We start from the raw sequence: 17,893 nt of genomic DNA on the forward strand, positions 1-17,893 counted from the left end.
CGCCGGCCATGCCCCCGTTCTCATGGGGATGGGGGGGCCTCCCATTGGAACATCGTCACATCCGTCATCGCGATCTCTGATCTCTCTCTGGCAATCATACACTCCAGACCGTGTGACTCCCCTGCCAGCCAGACAGACAGACAGACACACCGAAACAACAAGAGACAGCTCGCTGATCATCCGTCTTCCGTCCAGTGATTCATACACACGCTTGCACCCTAAAAAGTGTAGCAATTCGGTGGGGCAGTTAAGGAACCTGTTGAGTTGCGTTGCTTCGTTGGCCCCTACTCTCGTTGCTGCGGGAACACTGGGCTGTATTTTGGCCGAAAACGAGAACGACAGCAACCTCTACCAGCAGCCGGGCTTGGTTCCTCGTCAAGTGTTTCGTCCTGGTCGCAGAGAAGTGATCCAGTCCAGTCCCAGTTGAGCAAGCAGTTGTGTGGTGGTCCCGTACCTACCTATCGTCGTGCCCCCCTTCTCGACCAGGCAGGGGAAAGCATCATCCGTGTCTGAAACTGGTGTGCCAGTGCGTGGGTGGGTGTATTGAGGTCTGGTGCTTCAGTTTCCAGCCCTCACGGAAGACGGAGACGCTTGTTGGCAGCTGGGAGGATAGAGCTTGTGGGAGCTTTCCACTCTGCTGGCCAGCTGTTTATGCTGCTACCAGACTACTGCCTGCCTAGAGGTACTACTTGTTGCTGTTGTTAGCTCTTCCTCCAGCTTGCTTTCGGATCCACAAAGAGGAAGCATCGGGTATTCGGGCTTGGGGACCAGGGCATTTGCAGCTAGACAAGTGCTGAAAGCTGGAAAGAGAGAGCTTTCTGCTTTTCGTGCTTTCTCCTCACTAATTCCAGTCCACGGAAGACGGCAAAAAAGAGGGGAAGGGAGGAAGGACTCCTGTCTTTCAACACAACGTGGATCTATACTATCCTACCACATACCGACTTCCTACCTATCGTGCCCTTTCGATGCGGTTACGGACCCAGGCAGACCTTTGTCCCTCTCACCGTTGTCCAACCCTTCCCCTGGATAATAATCCAGCAGCGCCAGCCCAAGCACGAGCACTATTTTGTCTAGCTCAGCAGCATCCCCCACCACCGCCCAATCTTCTTCTCCGAGTTTCGAACCGGCGGCACATCACCGATGCAAAGCTTTCGCGAGATTCGACCAGCTTCCATCCCAACCCACGCTGGTGGCCAAAATGTTGAGGGGGCAGCAACACAGCTGGCAGCACAACAACATCAACCAGCACTGCAACCACGAGACGGGCACGCTGAGCAGCATCAGCCTCATCACCCTCACATTCTCCCCCACGGTGCTGTGGCTTCCCCAGGCTTTGTTGCTGCCGGAAATACAGGCCACCAGCTCCCAATACCGCCGGCGGCGGCCATCCAACAACTACAAGGCCCACAGCGAATAGAAAGCATTGTGCTTCCGAGGAGAAAGCGGAGTGTGGTCCAAGCATGCCGTGACTGTCGCAAGACAAAGGCCAAGGTGTGCATTTTCGGTGTTTTGTTTTGCTCTTTTTCACACGGCCCTCTCATGTTACCACCACCTACAACCCCATCCCTTGATCCCTTGCCCCTTTTAGAACACCATCCGTCCCGTCAAATCCCCTTCCCGCATCACATCATCTCGTCTAATTCCTGTCCGTCCCGTGGCTTGCATACCCGTCACCCGTCACCCGTCACCCGTCATCACCTACCCGCCACGGCGTTACCCGTTACCTTACCTACCTACCTGTAACCCCTTACCTGTTACCCATCCCTGAGCCACTCGCATCCAATGTCAAAAGTCAACAACATGCCCGTATCCATGTTACTATTAAATGTCCACGGCTAACTCCAGTCCCGGTTCTTTTTTACCTGTTTTTTCGAGAAATATAGTGCGGCGGCCAACGTCCCAAATGCAACAACTGCAAAGCCAAAGGGCGCCAATGCGGCTACGACGGCGAAGAGGGCCAGTCGCGCTACAAGGCCATGAAGTCGCGTCTCGCGCTGCTCGAGAAGACGATGCAGCAGCTGAGAAATGCAGCTTCCCCCGAGCAGGCCCTGCGGCTGATTGAGGACCTCAAGCAAACCCCTGACGAGTTTTTCACCCCCATGGCGGCTATTGATGAGGATGAGAATATGGGAACGCCACCTGCACCAATTGGAACACCCACTACGACGACTACTTCGATGGTTGCGACTCCTGTTGGTGGAAATACATCTACTACATCTGCAAACACTACTACTGGAACGCCTAGCTTGCAGCATGCTTCCAGCTACAACAGTCTCGACAGCAACAGCGGCAATAGCCAGAACCAGAACCAGAACCAAGGAACGCTTGTCGGACTTGGATCTTTAACGACTACAACCACTGCTTCTTCGTCCCGCCATAACTCCGGCCAGTCTGCTCAGCTGGGACTACAGGAACAACAAGGTCAAGAAGAAAATGCGTCTCCCCTTCGTGATCGAACTTCGGTATCGACCGAACCGCCCGTTTTGTCTCCCACACCGTGGCAGCTGTGGGACACCAATAGCAATGGCAATGGCAACAGCAGCAACGCGGGTGTCGATCCCTCTCCCGGAGGAACCGTAGAAGGAGGACAAGGAGGAGGAGGACATGCAGCAACTTCTATTCACTTCCCAATCCCAGACCTCGAAACCACCAACCTGGCCATAAACGAGTACTTCATCCGCATCGACCGCTTATTCCAGCCTTTTTCGCGGGATGAGCTTAAATCGCTGCATCGAATTGCGTCTGGCGACTCCTCCTCCCCCGCCTTTTCCTTTTCCACTTCCCATATTGACCGCAAACACCAGGAACAAATCGCCCTCAGCTGCCTCACAGCCGTCGCTTCTTTAGGATCTCAATGCCTGATGGACGCACAGACCAACAGTCGGGTGCAAGAACAAGAAGCGTTTGCGAATATCGCGCGCCATTACCTCGATGTGGTCATTGAGCATGAGCCGCTTGATGCGGTGCGGGTGTGTGCGGTGCTCGCGGGAACGGTGATTATGAATAAGCCGGGACTGGCGTTGAGTTATGTTGGTTGGTGTTCCTTGTCCCTTTTTGCTCCTTGCCTTTTGCCTTTTTGCTTGCATTCATGCCCGGCCATCTGCCAGCAGCCCTGCCCTGCGTGAGAGCTTTCCATATCGTTCTTTCGTTCAATCTTCCAGAAGCCACAGCCCAAGTCCCCAGCCCAAGTTTAGGTCATTGCATTACGCTTCTGGAAATGGGACGGAGGAGGGAAAGAGCTTTGCGAGATCCTCATTCAGGGCTAGGAGATCAGAAGATCTACGGTCCATCTCTTCCCGCAAAAACCAAATCGAGATTTACTAACATCGATCCGCACCAGAAATGGGAATAAACCTGTATTCCCGCGTCTACCGTATGAATCACGACCATCACCACACTGCTGCCCATGCTGCTGTCCAAAAACAGGCAGCGCAGCAACTCCTTGAGTTCCAGTTCCAGCAGCAGCAGCAGCACGAACAGGCTTTCACTGCACATGCTAATGCTGCTGCTTCGAGATTTGGCCATGGACATGCACACGGACATCACGGAAGTCTTTTATCTTCCCAAGGCCAAGGAATGATGTCCCCTTCGACTTCTGTGCAGGCGCAGATGGCACTAAGTCCCGTGCCGCATAAAGAGACGATTGGGCATGGAAGGAGTTGGCGGACTTTGGTGTTTTTGGCTAGGTACGTTTTCTTTTCCAGGTTTTTTTTTTTTTTTTTTTTTTTTTCTTTTTTCTTTTCTTTTTTTTTCTTTTTTCTTTTCTTTTTTTTTCGTTTTTTGGTTGATCCGACGTCACTGGTTTCCCGTTGCGAGGTTTCCATGTCGTTCCATCCCGTCAACCTGTGTCGTTATTCCTGCGCGGACCTTGTGTTGCGTTCCCGACACGATGCCAACGTGTGCTGTGAGTGGTGCACGGTGTTGTCAGTGTGGTATGACGACAGACGACAGCCGACAGAACAAAAAGACAGCGGAACTGGCACCGGCCGCTTTTTCTCCACTGATCGTCGTCCAGTCGTCTAGTCCAGTCGGTTTCGTGCTCGCTATTGGATTAAAGGCTTTTTCATTCCCAGGAAAATCAATTTGCTAACTCCGGTTTTTCGTGTTCGTCTCCGTTTTCAGTTGGCTGAGTTCGGCTCATGGATACATCATTAGTAGCGACTTGTTGGTTGAGAGACAGTTGGTGAGTTTTTTTTTCCAGAAGTGAAGAGGGAAAAGAAGAAGAAGAAGAAGAAGAAGAAGAAGAAGAAGAAGAAGAAGAAGAAGTGCTGACCTCTACCAGAGTCCGGAAGCTGAGCCGCCTTATCCTGATAATGCGGATTTGGTTGAGAGTAAGTTTTTCGTTTTTGTTGGAAGGAGTCATTGTTTACAATGCCCCCTTTTTTTTTTTTTTTTTTTTTGGTTGCACAGTGTCAACATCACGGCTGTCTCTGTGTCAACCCTCCATCCGTCCCCTTTGGTCATCCTTCCAAGTCAACACCACAGCCAACCTCATCACCATCGCCATCACCATCACCATCACCATCACCATCACCATCACCATCACCATCACCATCACCATCATCAACCCAGCCCTATCCCCTTTCCACCCTTTCCACCCTTTCCACCCTTTCCACCCTTTCCACCCTTTCCACCCTTTCCACCCCTTCCTTCTTCCCAACCTAACTTCCGTCCGACTAACACCCCTCAAGTAACAGAAATAGCCCTAACCCGCCTCTGCTACATCAAATCCTCCATCCTGCGTCTCCGCGCCTCCAACCGCGACCTAACTCCTCACTCAATCCGCCACGTCCTTCTTTCGTTACGACACTGGTACCACACTTTACCTTCGACAATCCAGCTCAACTTCCACAACCTCAATCACTTTTCACCCTCGGGCTCGCCCTTCCCCGGCCACCTTCCCTCTTCCTCTTCCTCTTCGAGCATCCCCTCTTCCTCCTCAGCCCCCTCCTCAAGCCTCCTAGAAACCCACCGGTCCATCCACCACATCCACATTCTCTACTCCGACTCCATCACCCTTTTATACCGCTGGCTGATCAGCCAAAGCATCACCTGCCGCCTACACGGGAACCACGAAGGTCATCACGCTTTGGACACCCCCCTGCGAGAATTACTGCTTGAACACGCTGATGATGCCATCCGCGTCGCCGGACTAAGCGCCGTGGTGCTGAGGCGGATGATTCATAATGATGAAGAGATTCTGATGCCGTGCTGGACGGCCGGGTTTCAGGCTTATACTTCTTGCGCGGTTTTGCTGTGGAGTGTGGTAGGGAAGATGGTTAATTGTGTTGGTGTGCATGGTGCTGGTTCTCGTGGACATGGAGGGGCAGGGGGATATGCAGGGGAAAAAGACTGGGATTCTTTTCAGGATAGTTACTCCTGGCACGGCGAACTGGAGCGCGTGCGCGACTGCTTGGTTGTCTTGGAACTCTGTGCCAGACTAGGAGGAGGAAGAGATGGTGCAGAGAGGTGGTGGCGCCGAATGCGCGTTCTCTTGACGGTGGTTGAGAACTCGGCGACTTATCGCGCTTGGGAACAGCAGCAACAGCAGCGGGAACGTGGTTACCACCAGACTCAAGGCCAGAACCAGCACGGGAACCACGGGAATCGACAGCAACAACATCAACCCCGACCACCCCTAGCGCTCGAACGGCAAGACCGAAGCTATCTTCTCACCCTCCCACCAGCGCCTCCACACCCGCACGCCACAGAAAAGCCCGTCGACTATGCTCTCGCAAGAGTGTCAGTCTCCCTCATCCTCCTCCTGCACCAAAGTTTCGGCGCCCCAGGGAGTCAAAAGCTGGAAGCCGTTGGTGACGAGGAGTTCGCCGTGGGAGACTGGGGGTCGCATTCGCGGAGGGGCAGCATTACTGGCACTGCCGCCTCTACTACTGCTGCTGCATCTGCTGCTGTCGAGGCCAATGGGAATGGGAATGCGAATGCCAATGGCAGCAATGGTGCCAACAACAACAACAACAACAACTTGAATGTCAATGCCAATAGCAATGTCAACGTTAACGTCAATGGCTCGCTATTGGACTTGGAAAGCGAACAAGCCCGGATTTTGGAGTGGCTAGGGTGGAATTTGCCTCCTGTTTCTGCTACGTGTAGTGGACAGGGGCAGGGGATCAATGGCAATAGGATGGGGGGTATGGCGAATGTAAACGTGCCTGTGCCTGTTCCTGTTGATCCCGGATTATCTGGGGGCCAGGGCGGTTATCAGGGTCAGTATCAGGGGATGAATCAGGGGATGAATAACCACAACCACAACCACAACCAAGGACAAGGTGGCCAGGGACATGATCGTCGTGGTAGTTCTGGTGGAGGATATCAACATGGTCATCAGCAGGGGAGTATGGGGATAGGGATGATGAGGATGGATTTGGGGAGGTAGTGCAGTTGAGCCTGTGAATTCAATCGAATCTGCAAAGATGGAAGTTACCTCTAAAGCTGGCGTATTCCGGTTGTTGGGGTGCTGTGTTGTGCATCGTGTAAGGTAATCACCTGGCATGACACTCTGGCAGTGATGAGACTGGAAGCAAGAGTGATCATTGAGCCTTCAATGCATCCTTGTCAGTTGTCGTGGACGATGTGGGTCTCGACTGGTTGTCAGGATGTTATTTCATTTGACATTCTGCGTCGAGCTCTGTATGGCCAGTGATGAGCAAACAAGAGCGGCTTTTGATGGTACCTGGTTGAACAAACGATTTCGAGATTTCGCTATTGATTTCACTACGAAAGGTAGGTAAACACGGTGGAACAGAATCGGAATCAACAAATAATATGGCAAGTTCAAAAGCAAGAGATACCTTATATGTAGATAAGCCTTCCAGCACCAAGATCTACCATGAACCAACGCAGCCCCCGAACCCAGGTCATCAAATTGTTGCCCGACTGTTCTGTGGTATGGATGTTCTGCGTCGAGCTACTTACTGTCAGACGAATGCAAGGGCGACTGTTGTAATCTTTCGATTTCAGATCTCGACGTTGAATCATGTCAAGCAAGAAAGACAAGAATACCTACCTCTAACACGACTACCCCCATATCGACACACAGAACAACGTCAATGAAGCAGGAGCCTTGGATATGCGCTCTCTAGTAAACCAACCAGCATCTATTCTACCATGACCATAAGCCAATCCCCAACCTCAGTCCTGAACCCCCGTCAGTACGCCTTCCAGTCTTCCAGAGTCCCAGCTCCATGCATGTACCTTCCTACCCAACCGTTTATCCCAATGTTCTATTAACTCATACACTAATCGTCCTCCACGTGAATCATCCATCAATGCTACATACCTACTGTCCCTGCCAGATAAATTTACCTCCCTTATTCCTACCCTCCCTTCTGCCCCTGCTGCCAGTTCACCTTCCCTGTCCCCACCCTCCCTGCCCCTGGTGCTGGTGCTGGTGCTGGTGTCCATGATGTCCCTGTGTATGTTGTACATGTCCCTGCGTCTGCCCCCAAAACATCGCCGCACCCAAGGCCACACCAGAATTCTCCTCCGGTGAGCTTACCGGCCATCCATCCGTCGCCGCCCATTGCTGCCCGGGCTGTGCCTGCATCTGCTGTTGTCCATACCCTTGATGCTGTTGACTCTGAGCCTGACCATGATACCCACCATATTGCATCCCTTGTGTAGTTGGCAAAGTCATGTCAACATCGACATCAAATTCGAGTTCATAATCCTCATACTCCGAGTCTGTAGTCGGAAACGGAGATCCGGCTGCCGAAGCTGATAGCAGATACGGGTTTGGTGGGCTTGACAGGCCTGCGTGTGATGTTTGAGAAGTAGTGGTAGAAGCAGGCAAAACACCCCCATTAACAGCGAAGGATACCCACTTCCCCAGGACCAAAGGATAAAAGGCAGAAGGGGTGGAAAGCAGAGACTGAATCCTTCCGTCTGTGGGTGCGAGGGTTCCTGTTGTCAGAGAAGAAGTCTCGGTGACGGCGTCTGCAACCGCCAACAGCAACGCCATGAAATCGGGCCTGACGACTACCCCCAAGAGCGCCACCTGTTCCCTGATGCTATCTGATAGCCCGAGCGCTTGCACGCCGGGGAAGGTTGAAGTCGAGTTCAAGGCAGAGCAGAGTTGGAAGAGCAGGGAGGAGAAGTAGGACAGGTGCATCGTCAGGATTGGTGTTGGCAAAGCTGTTAGCCTTGCGTTTCCGCCGAGGATGGTGGTCTGCCATGTGCCCAAGAAAGGCTGAAAGGTGGTCGCTGCTGTTGGTGCACCGGAAGTAAAATGGATGCCCAATGCGGAAGCATAGGGGTGCGTGAGGACGGTGGGTGGGTGAGTGAGTAGTGGCTCGTGGAGACGGAGGAAGGCGGTTTTGAGGTGGGAGGCTATGAGGGCTGGTGTGGTTGTTAGCCGATGTCTTATATGTCTTCTGGGGTAGAAGGAAGGAGTGGTGGAAGGGTTGGGCTCGGACTGAACCTCGGACTTGTCGCTGGGGTGACACTGATGCAGGTCCGAGATACTAGTGCAGCACTCAGGGGCAAGTAAACAACAGCGAGGACTTACGATTATGCACCAACTCAGCCGATCCGCGATTCAACAGCTCCGACTCATTCCTCAAACCAGCAATCCTTGCAACTCTTGCTTCATCTTCTGCCCGGTTCAAAGTCGGTAAAGAGGCCAGTAGCTCGTCATTAAGTCTCGCGATCCGTTCTTCCAGGCGCTGAATCTTGACGGCTTGGACAAGGACTCGATCGGAGTGTTGGCTGGACATTTCGATATCGTTGAGGCACTGAAGCATGTAAGGCGTGAAGACTGTTGGCGAGGGCTGGGAGAGATGTGTGGCGGCACTGTGTGATTTTTACCTGTTAGCAGTTGTTCTTTCCGATTCCTGTTCCTTGCGCTTCCCTCCATTTGATCCTCAACAGCAACAGAGATCCATGGGAACTTACCATGACCGCAAATACCACACACCAAGCAGTAACCTCTTCTCATCATCGGTTACTCTTTCCTCTTCTTCTTGCGCCAGCCTCGAGTTGCGGTTGAGTCCCAACTCCCCAACCAGCGCTTCGGCTACCGCCAGTAGACTGTTGAATCTCCCTCCATGCCTCGCGCACCACCACCTCCACCGTCCCAGAACTACCACAACAGCCATTAGTGTCTCGAGACTTCCGTCTCCCCTTAGCAGTACCGTGTTCGAGACCTGGTTGACTAACTGATATACTTGTCTTCGCAATGTCGACTCGGGGATTTTGGAGGTGTCGGAGCTTGTCTGTGTGGTAGCGGCAGCAATCCTGATAGCAGACATGAGTAGCGGTCTCTCCACCGCCAACGCCTGGCTGTTGACATTGCTTGGCACGAGTATAAAGGGGAAGGTAGGTTGAATATGAACGAAGAAGGTTTGCAGCGCGTCTTCATCAGCGGTCGGATTTGATGGCGACCGCGGGCGATTCAAATTGTCGACAGGAGGGACGGATGTCCGAGGAACTGACGGAGGCGGGGAGAAGGTCACAGATAGGGAGGGAGAGGATGTGTTGGAACGTGAAGGACCATGTTGGAAATGACTTTCAGCGGCGATATCGTGGTTTGAGGCCGAGACGGATGAGGTAAAGCTGGCAATCGATGTATTGGATGGTGGTAAAAGGGAGCCGCAGGTGTCACCACAGGGAGAAGAAGAGGTTGATTGTTTTCTGCTGAGAGCAGGGAAAAAGAAGATGTTAGAGAGCACCGAGAGATGATGATGGCAAAAGGAACTGGGAACAAACCTTCCCGCCCTGGACTGTCTTGGCTTCCTGGGCCTTTGCACCTGTTCCGTACAGGTCTTGAGCAACCGCTCGCATCTGTCGCATTTGGATCCTGGAATCTCGGACTGTCGAGAGCACTTTGCTTTGGCTGCGGCGCATTGAGCACAGGCCGTCCCCCACTTTGTTGTCTGAATCGACTTTGCCTTGTTCATTGTTGCTGTTGAGAGACTCTCAGCAATGTCGCGATTTGGGTGTTGTGGAAAACGTGAATAATGCCAAGCTGTGTAGCGTTGTAGGTGTGGATGTTGTTGATGAACTTGTTCTCAAGATGGCTTGAAGATTTCATTATCTTGTCACCGTTTGTGGACGAGATGATCGTCGAGATATATACCTCGATACTGAGTCAAGAGCTGAGTCCATCATTGTCAGTCAATAGCTTTGTCGGCCTCCCAGGCAATGATATCACACAAGATAACTCCAGTCTCCAGTCTTTGAGACTGTGTGGTTCCCCGGGCGGAGGAACAAGGACCCCTGTAGCCGGAGATAGGGCTGAACTAGTTGCAGGTGTATGGTCAATGCTTTCCGCTCTTTCGGAGGCCCATTGACCGTATTGGGGGCCCCAGGTCGTGGACTTGGGGCTCCAGGCGTGGACTGAGTGGTGACATGGCAAAGAGCTGCAGTGGAGAGACTGAACACGGGACAAGAGAAAAAAGGGGGTTACCATTGCACCACTGCACTGCAGGCGCAGAAAGTCACAAGAAAGTCACGCACTCTGCTGTCTCCTACTGTCCACCCTGGCCCGCCCTGTTTGTTGCTTTTCTTCTGGAAGAAGTCTTGCCCTACCGCCCGGCACGGCGGGACGAGACCGCCATACACCATGAGAAGCCAAGCAGCCAGTAAACATCCCCTGAAGTGTTTCCTGTTGCTTATCGCGCTTAACCTACTCCAGACGCAGGTGACTGTAGCCAAGACATACTTGCCGTCTGCCTGTCACTGGTCCAGGTAGCGAGGAAAGTCCCCAGTGTCCGTTGCAACCAGGCCATCAGGCAGCAAATTAGGCCTCCGAAAGGGGCTTGAAGCCTGTTAGACAGCAGCAGATAGCAAGTGAAAAACACCAACGGAGAAATTCCGCGCTTGATGATGCCTCTGGAAGGACTGGGATGTCTCCAACAATCTTCAAACAAGCGAGATGGAAGGGTAGGGACGGAGTTAGGTACCCGCGACAACAACCACTAGGCCTGTGGTTGTCACAGGTAAAAGATGATTCGTCGAGTTACCGGGGACCTCTTGCCTTGGACCCTCTTGGCTTCCAGTCCAGAGGTTGCTTTATTGATCCGGCACTGGAATCTGTGAGCAAGTGGAAGCCTCTCAGTGGATCAAGTCCGCTCTCGGCTATGGGTTACCGTTTTTTTTTTTTTGCTGTCAAACATGCGGCGATGGGATCGTGCACTGCTTGGTGGTGTTGATCACCGCTTGGTGAAATGGCCCGAACGGAGAGGCCTCGCTGGGGGTCTGGAGTTCGGCATGATCGCTTGGCCACTTGGCGATGCTGGCGGGGACATGTCTAGAGGAGAAAGTTGGAGATGGTCGCCGAGCTGGCGGTTAGTGTCCCTGTCGTGAGTCGTCCCCGATGTACTAGCTATCGAAGAGTTGCGGAGATGAGAAAGTCATGACTCGCGGTTGAGGTCTCGTTGGCGCGTTTGTTGACAACAGCACTTTGACAGTCTCTTCGAATTTCAAACCTCTACTGGTCAGAGTCCGGTTAAGGTTGGTTTGAGTGCTAATGTCTCTTCCATGATTGTCAGAGGAGGTAACTGCAAGCTCATCACTGCGGCAGTCTTCCCCTGAGAGTGGCTTTGCAGTACATACGAACCTTATCTCAATGACAGCATTGCCGTCCGTATTCCACAATTTACAGTGTCGTGTCAGAGCACCGTGACTTGAGTATCACAAAGGTGGTGTGAAGGTCCCTGAGTGACATTGACATGCACAGTGTCAGCCCCTAGCCCTATAGGGCCCATAGGGCTATGGCATGCATGGGTGCCATCACTTTGACCGTAGAGCACCCAGTGTCATTTTCCGTCTTGAGCACTCTTGAACGCTCAGTGGTCGAAAAACGGCGGGTCTTCCCTGTATTTTTCTGAAGTTGTGGTCCCGCAAATGGGAAAAAGAGTCCCACTGTTAGGTACACCGCTTCGAATCTTTCAGTGTCCCATCCGCTTAAACTAGGGCGATGCTGGCTTGCCGCACCTATGCACACCGGCTAGGGACTTGTGGGGAGAACATTGAAGCCAAGAGAAAGCCGTGAGCCGTTCCCGGTTTCGTCAAGTTGTCAAGGTCGTCACGGTGGTTGAAGTCGATCGTGCTCTGCTGCATCAGGCCATGGATTATGGTTCCCTTCCCTTGTATGCTGTGTAACTCGAATGTGGTTGCCTCAATCCTTTTTGTTTCCTCGGGTCCGCCGATGGTGTGGTTCTTCCGTTCAAGGTGACAATGCCAGCAGGCTTCAAAATTAGTTGAGACCAAGAGCGTCTCATTCGTTGCCGAACGGAACATGGGCCTGGGATTCCATGGTGACAAGATGACCTTGAAGGTCACGAACTGAGTGACACTTCTCTGCCAACTGATATGTTTCCAACGGTCGGATTCATCACCAACATTCCGGTCCGGGGAGGGCTCCGCTCGTCGATTTTTACGAAGATGTGATATGGCCCGATGCACCAGAACTGGCAGGTTGGTCAGACGGAACGACGGATTGAGATGACGACGGGGTCAGATAGGATGAGGTAGTTGACGAAAGTGTCCATGGTTTTTTTCGGCAGATGAATTATCAGCCCAGCTAGGCTTCAGCGAACCAACGAGACGCTGGAGGATTGTCGCTAAGAGGGGAGGCTATCCCCAAAACAGGTGGTGCATTTAGGGGCGCAGCGGTTGATGCCAAGTCTTAGAATCCTTGGTGAAAGAGAAGAAAGGGCCTTGGGAGTATGTATCGATTGGAGACAGAATCTAGGTTGCGGCTTAACGTTTTGGAGTTTCTGAAGTGATGAAACACGAGATATTGTAACGGTTGTGGGTTCAATGTAATGTGAGGAAAGGTTGTGTGATGTTGATGACTTGGGCGTAAGAAGACGATGTCGCACAACAGTGACATGGTGACACTGGCCAAGAGATGGAGACCTTGGAAAGAGGCTCAGTCATGCTTGGCTCCCCGCCTTTTGACTGTCGGGTTTCCTTCACCTCAACCGTCCGGTTTGGTCTTTCCATGTTTTCGGTGTCGCCGGTGATTTTGTGGCTCGAGAAGGAAGGGGCAGAAAAGACGTTTGTAAGTCATATATCCTGAAGATGGCAGTTGCAGGCAAAAAAACGCGGGCTTCCTTCACTAACATGATCCAGAGTCTGGTCCCCGGCTTCCTGCGCACTTTCCGTTGTTGGATCGGTTCGATCATGAAGGGGAAGCTGCCGTCATTATTTGTTGAGACTCTTCACCCCGTTCTGGTGCTGGATCCAATTTCTCATTTCTTTCCCTTCCCTTCTTCAAGAACATGCTCGCAGGACTCACTGCTTGTTCTTCTCCAACCTCCAAACCATGCTCGTCAGCGGCTGACCATAGCAATCATATGTCTCCAGCTCCTCAAACCCGCAAACCTTATAAAGTGGCTTTCCGGCCTCGGTAGCAGTCAAGTACGCATCTCTTCCCTCCTTCCTCGCAAGCTCCAGACCCCAGTTGACCAACTTCTTGCCGATTCCCCTCCTGTGCTGCTTGGGATCAACGCCGATCAAGATGGCATCTGCTCATCACCTCGTCAGTAGACGTACACCCTTGTCACCTTCTTCCCATCTCAAAACATCATGTTTTCAATAGCAGTACTCACACCAATAATCCTCATGCCCCCTCTCCCCCAACGCCTCCACATCCTTCCTCGTAAACTTCTCCACCACCTTGAGAAACATATCCCTATCAAACGTCGCCGGCCTGACCTCGACACCCAGCACCTCGGGCTCTTCAGGCCCAGGCTTCTGCCAGTGCGCGAACCCCAGCACCCCGGTCTCCTCGCCGGTGGCATCGTCGACCTCAACGGCCAACACGCACGGCTTGTCCTCGCGCAGCCGCTTGATGGCCATGGATGTGCGCCATGTGATCTCGTCGGCGACCAGGTCGGCTTCGGTGATGGTTGCGGTCGCCAGGTGTGAGCGCGGGAAGATGAGCGGGGAGAGGGTGTTGGCGAAGGCGGCGGCGCCGATGCGGGCGATGGAGGGAGCGTCGGCCTCGGTGGCGGGGCGGAGGGTGATTGTCATTTAGGCGGGTTTTGCTTCAGGGTGTGGCTGTTGTGGTGAATAGGTAGGTGAGTTTACCGAGGTGAAGTGAGTGAAATGAGTACTAGTGAGAAGAGGAACCACGATATTCAATATCGGGGCGGATAAGGTAAGGTAATGTGAAAGTCGGCGATGACGGTGTCGGTGTCAGTAGGTGGATTTATCCTTGACTTGACTCCGTTCCGGGTTTCCGGCCTGCCCGGGTCCCGGCCCTCAAGGGCTTGGCCGGCGGAGTCATCGGCTCCCAGGACTGAACTTGACACCTGGCATCGACCCATCGTGCCATGGTCAGGAATTTTGCGTGTGTGCTTCCATCGCTTGGCTTGGCTCGATTTGGTATAAGGTAATGCCAATACCTAACCGCGGATGGAGCCCCTCCTGTAGCGCTTATGGTTGCCAGTGGTCGCCAGTGGTCAGCGCTGGAGAGGCCTGGAAGTAACTGGATTGCACAGCCCCAATCACTTCTGGACACAGTCGGGGGGCTCATCGTTCCCGGCCTTCGCGATCCACTGCTTCCGCCCGGACGAGACGGGGAGTTCCATGCCGGCCCGGGTCAAGATAGGAGGTCCACATCGCCGATGCCAACAAGATACCTGAAAAGGCAGGCAAACGACAGTGGGTGCAGCAAGAAACGAGACGATGTTGCGAGTGTCTATCATGAAAAGTTCAAGAGGCCCAGCGCTACGAAAAAACTCTTATCACGACCCACGGTGATGCGGCCAGCACAATGTATGAGTTGATCGGGAGATAAAGTCAGGAGAAAAGTAAACAAACAAGCACCGAGGGTTGGCAGACACAGGGGCCCGCTTTGGCAACATGAATCCTTGTCCATCAATCGGGACCTCCACCCGCACTTTTCGTTCGCTTGAGATGCGCTGGGAAATTGTTAGTGACTCTTCTGAGGCTCATGAGAGTCGAGCACCGATATCTCACGGAACATGGAGGGGATATTTACAATAAGGGCATAATATTATCATTGAAGCCAGAATATACGCCCTATAGTCCCTTATAGTGTCGACAGACTCGACGGGCATCAAGAATTTCCGATATGTTGATCGGGCAATGGAAGACTTGACCATCTTCCGCATAATAGCGAAGTCAAACTCCTGGCGGTTGGCCCCAGCTTTCCATGACCCTCGGCTGCCCCCCCCTGGGGCAAGCATTGTCGAATAAACGTGCAAGGAGGCAGAAGGCTCCACCCATCAACATGCGCTGTAAAATTGTTAGTGACCCTTCTGAAGCAAAACGTTCAATCTTCACAGACCAACATCCAAACTTCCGCCCGATCAACAAACAGCCTCGTGTAACGTGTTTTGCTCACCTGGCAACGCGCCGTCACATACCAGGTGTCCCCGCACCCACGTCCACGCCCACTGGGACTAGCACGTTCATATTATCGGAATGTTGGGAGAGGTAGAAGGATTGTGTGTTGCTTTCCTCACCATCTCATCGGCTATGACGCGACGACAGGAACCCGTGGACTGACGATATAGACAAAAGCTGGCCTTCTCCTAGTTCTATCCGTTCGGCTACCTGCCCTGCCCTGCCCTGCCCTCCCCTTTGTTTACTTTCCCCCCCGAAAAGCACATGCGGTGGAGATCCGGACTGGAACGGGAAGAATCACGGACAGACACTGGTCAAGGGAGGTTTTTGTTGTTGCATCTTCTGATGGACGGACATCAATCAAGGTTTTGCACAACTGAAAATGTTCCTCCATAGGTACCTTATCACCTGGGTCTTTCCCAAATCGTCTTTTTTTTTTGTTTCCCTTTCCTTTCTTTTCCTAGTACAGGTTACGATTTCTTTCTTTCTTTCTTTCTTTCTTTTCCTCGTTTCGGAAATCATCTCCCGAATTTAAGGTACCAGCCTTTCTGCTTCATCCTTCTTCTTCTTTACGGTCCATTCCGTTACATACTTCCGTGCTACTTCCCCTTCCCCCGCTTTCCAGTGACAGTGTCATCTCCCACCATCCTATACTTAATCCTACCTACACCTTAATCCTACCTAGACCTTAATCCTACCTACACCTTAATCTTCCCCGCCCCATCAAGCAAAGGAACCCTAAACAGTCCAAACGGCTTCCTCCTCTGATCCCCCTGATTCTGATTCTGATTCTGATTATCGTCACCTTCCCCCCTTGGCGACATAGGCGACCACATCCCCCCAGCCAAATGTAACTGATTACTCGTAAAATACACCCACCCATCTTCCCCCACACTCAACGTATCAACCCACCCAATCCTCGGATCTCTTACAACCGTCTGCGTCATGCCCGTTTTGGGGTTATACGCCACCACTGCGTTTGCCTCCTGGTTCCCTTTATACACCAAACCATTGGAGTCAGTTTCTAGACCATCTGCGGGGCCGGTCTGGCCGTGGTTTTTCACTGCCTTGAATAAATCCTCGTCGGCGGCGGCGTTGTCGCGCGCTCGAAGAAGGACTGTGGGCACGCTGTAAAGGGTGCGGCTGGCTAGCGGCATGTAATACAGCGTTTCGCCGTCGGGTGAGATGGCGATGCCGTCTGCGCCCATGGCGATGTGGCCTGGGGGTTTTGTCGTGGATAAGTTGCCACTGGGGGAATGCCCGGGGTCAGAGACGTAGTAGAGGGGACGACCCCATACGAACGGCAGGAATTGGCCTTCTGGCAGGACGGACGGGTGGCGATGTAATTTCCGCCAGGATTCACCGGCGCCAATGTCCACGACGATGACCCCGTTGTGGCCGGTGGACGAGGAGTCGGTGATGTACGCTATGCCTTCGCCTGACGAAGTGATGTGGGGGCGCAGGTCAAAGCGGACGTCGTTGAGGTAGGTGTCGCTCGGCAGAGCGACTTCGGGAGAGAAAGGGATGGTTTTGAACACCTTGTTGGTGGTGAGGTCGACGCCGACGAGTTTGGGGCCGCCGTAGCTGGAGGGGAGCAGGATGACGGAGCCGTTGGGGAAGGTGTACATTGGTCTTCCCGTGTCGAGGATCCAGAGCCGGTCTTTGGGGTCGACGACTACGCTTTGTACGGCGATCAGGTGGTCTGCACTTCCGCATCCGACGGGGTGGTCGGGGTCTGTCAGGTCTACTGCACCGATGGAGCAGGGAGGGGTGTTCATCTCCTCGGACGGGTACGCCTTCTCGACGGTGCGGGAGACGAGTTCGCCCACGGTGAAGATTCCGGGAGTGCCGTGGTTGACGTTGGCTGGGTCTAGACCGCCGGGGAAGTTGGAGAAGAGGCGGCCAGAGGCAGAAACGGCGATGCCGGTGGGCCATTGGCGGTAATAGGCGTGCACGACATCGAGAGGATGACCGGAGACGCCGGGGTCGGTAGGGAATGTGTACACGAGACTATCTGAGTTATTGCCATGTTCACCAGTGTTGGCTGCCAGTGCTGTCCCCTGTAACAGGAGGAGGGAAGTGAGGGTGGAGAGACTGAGGCGGGCCATATTGACTTGTATCGGTCCAACACGAGCGAGGTTTGGTTGAGAGGGGGGATTTCTATGTGAAATTCGACATTGGCTATGCAGCGATCTTTATATCTGGTGTTTTGCACCGCATTCCTGACAGGGATTTTGACTGGTCCCGGAAAAAGGAAATGGTTGACATCATCGAGTGATCATAGAACGGACTGCGGACCGAGCCGTGAATGGTCTCTTGTCTGTACAGCACAGTTTTGAAAAGTCCGAACTCCAGATGCATTTCTCACAGAATCTTGGATGGGGGAACACCGTTGATGCCTAGACATAAGACGCCGACAGAATGGGCATACGTTGAGGTTTCTTATGTGGTTATGCCGACCTGCGTGATGCCTCATGCAGGTAATCAACTTCTGCGGGCAAAGCACCAAGACCAACACTACCGGTTGCTGCAAGATTTGGGGAAACGATAGGAA

At 53.0% G+C, this 17,893-nt stretch overlaps 4 protein-coding genes across 4 annotated transcripts; 1 reads left to right on the forward strand and 3 right to left on the reverse strand.

The window, feature by feature from the left end:
* Positions 1–1,140: 1,140 nt before the first annotated feature.
* Positions 1,141–6,394, forward strand: SMAC4_08518 (uncharacterized protein; the record flags this gene model as incomplete). The annotated part of the gene is made up of 6 exons (XM_066090812.1): positions 1,141–1,491; positions 1,884–3,033; positions 3,341–3,686; positions 4,123–4,183; positions 4,283–4,331; positions 4,692–6,394. The coding sequence occupies 6 exons, from the start codon at positions 1,141–1,143 to the stop codon at positions 6,392–6,394; spliced, it is 3,660 nt and encodes a 1,219-aa protein (XP_065945437.1).
* Positions 6,395–7,363: 969 nt separating this feature from the next.
* SMAC4_08519 (uncharacterized protein) lies at positions 7,364–10,162 on the reverse strand (the record flags this gene model as incomplete). Its single annotated transcript, XM_003344997.2, has 4 exons — positions 9,724–10,162; positions 8,911–9,651; positions 8,525–8,808; positions 7,364–8,355 (listed from the first exon to the last, which is right to left on the reverse strand). The coding sequence occupies exons 1-4, from the start codon at positions 9,912–9,914 to the stop codon at positions 7,364–7,366; spliced, it is 2,208 nt and encodes a 735-aa protein (XP_003345045.1). The 5' UTR covers positions 9,915–10,162.
* Positions 10,163–13,072: 2,910 nt separating this feature from the next.
* Positions 13,073–14,024, reverse strand: SMAC4_08520 (uncharacterized protein). Its single transcript, XM_003344998.2, has 2 exons — positions 13,575–14,024; positions 13,073–13,490 (listed from the first exon to the last, which is right to left on the reverse strand). The coding sequence occupies exons 1-2, from the start codon at positions 13,996–13,998 to the stop codon at positions 13,258–13,260; spliced, it is 657 nt and encodes a 218-aa protein (XP_003345046.1). The 5' UTR covers positions 13,999–14,024; the 3' UTR covers positions 13,073–13,257.
* A 1,756-nt stretch (positions 14,025–15,780) lies between these two features.
* On the reverse strand, positions 15,781–17,447 carry SMAC4_08521 (uncharacterized protein; the record flags this gene model as incomplete). The annotated part of the gene is made up of 1 exon (XM_024655935.2): positions 15,781–17,447. The coding sequence occupies one exon, from the start codon at positions 17,445–17,447 to the stop codon at positions 16,038–16,040; it is 1,410 nt and encodes a 469-aa protein (XP_024511734.2). The 3' UTR covers positions 15,781–16,037.
* Between the last annotated feature and the right edge of the window lie 446 nt (positions 17,448–17,893).

The sequence above is a fragment of the Sordaria macrospora genome, chromosome 1 (assembly GCF_033870435.1).
Source record: "Sordaria macrospora chromosome 1, complete sequence".
Classification (NCBI taxonomy): domain Eukaryota; kingdom Fungi; phylum Ascomycota; class Sordariomycetes; order Sordariales; family Sordariaceae; genus Sordaria; species Sordaria macrospora.